We start from the raw sequence: 1,299 nt of genomic DNA, 5'->3' as shown, positions 1-1,299 counted from the left end.
TGGTTGTGAGCCACCATGTGGTTGCTGGGAATTGAACTCAGGACCTTTGGAAGAGCAGGCAATGCTCTTAACCATTGAGCCATCTCTCCAGCCCCTAAATATCAATTTTTAAACAGAACTATTGTATTTTTCCTCAAAAAAAAAAAAAACATAGAGAGCCAGGTGTGGTGGCTCATGCTTGTAGGGGGCTGAGGTAAGATGTTGGGTTCTAAGCTAGCCTGGGCTACAGAGTAAGATCTTACTTTTCCACCCCATCAAAAAACAATGATTTGTTACCTCAGTAATATAAGTATAAAGATTGCCAGTGTACTTGGCAGAACCATCACATCGTGAGACTTAAGGATGTGACAGGTTGGGCCAGGGGTGTCCGAGGAAGGGTCTGCTGTGTTTGCACAAGACCCTGGTGTAGTCTCCAGCACTGTAGAATATAGGATGTGGTAGGCAACAGAGTAACGCTTAGGGCCACAGAGTGATTGTCAATGGAATAAAACAAACTGAAGGGAAGGGATGTATAAAATAATAAACTTAGTTTTTAGAAATCTGCCTACCTTACTAATCTCTGGGATAACCTTGCTTCTAACTGTTTCTACCTTCCCTTTCCACAGTATTATCCCCTGAATGGAGTGCTCACAGCTGAATATCTGCTGGAAGAGTTTAGACCCGACTTGATAGACATGGTTCTTGATAAGCTCAGACCAGAGAATGTCCGGTGAGTCACCTGCAGATTGTGCTATTACACACTAAACTTTTCTCATAATTAGAATCTCAGAACTCACAATTGTGATTAAAACGCTTTTATTTCTATTTATTTATTTTTGAGACAGGCTCGCATTATGTAGCCCTGGGTGGCCTGGAGCTCACTATGTAGACCAGGTTGGCCTCAAACTCAGAGATATGCCTGCCTGTTTTCAGAGTGCTGTGACTAGCGGTGTGCATCCCCAAGCCTTTGAACGTCTTCAGTCTTTACAAGCCTGTTACGACAGTGCTCCCCCATGAGTCCAGTACTTGGGATGCAAGCATTTGAGGCCAGTCCAGTTACTTAGTGAGTTTGAGGCCAGTTTGTGTTACATAAAAGCGTGTCTCAAAATACAATATAAAATTGACTGCAAAAGTAGAGAATAGTCTAATAAACCAACACCAACCCACCTCTCTTTATTCACCCTCTCTGCAAGTCCAGTGATAAAAATGACATAAAAGAAAAAAAAAAGCCAAATTCAAACTTGGTTTAACATCTCATACCAGATGAATGAAAGGTTTTTCCGCTCCCATAGGTGGGGCATGCAACAGTAGCAGACACAC

At 42.4% G+C, this 1,299-nt stretch overlaps 1 protein-coding gene across 2 annotated transcripts in view; it reads left to right on the top strand.

The window, feature by feature from the left end:
• The window catches only part of Ide (insulin degrading enzyme), a 90,229-nt gene that overhangs the window by 51,021 nt on the left and 37,909 nt on the right, over positions 1-1,299 (top strand). For both annotated transcript variants that reach the window (XM_013348066.2, XM_005352190.3), the window contains exon 11: positions 606-709. In XM_013348066.2, coding sequence (XP_013203520.1) covers positions 606-709 — 104 coding nt within the window. The remainder of the gene's footprint in view (positions 1-605; positions 710-1,299) is intronic.

The sequence above is a fragment of the Microtus ochrogaster genome, chromosome 8, assembly GCF_000317375.1.
Source record: "Microtus ochrogaster isolate Prairie Vole_2 chromosome 8, MicOch1.0, whole genome shotgun sequence".
Taxonomy (NCBI): domain Eukaryota; kingdom Metazoa; phylum Chordata; class Mammalia; order Rodentia; family Cricetidae; genus Microtus; species Microtus ochrogaster.
This window is presented reverse-complemented; position numbering and strand designations above follow the sequence as displayed.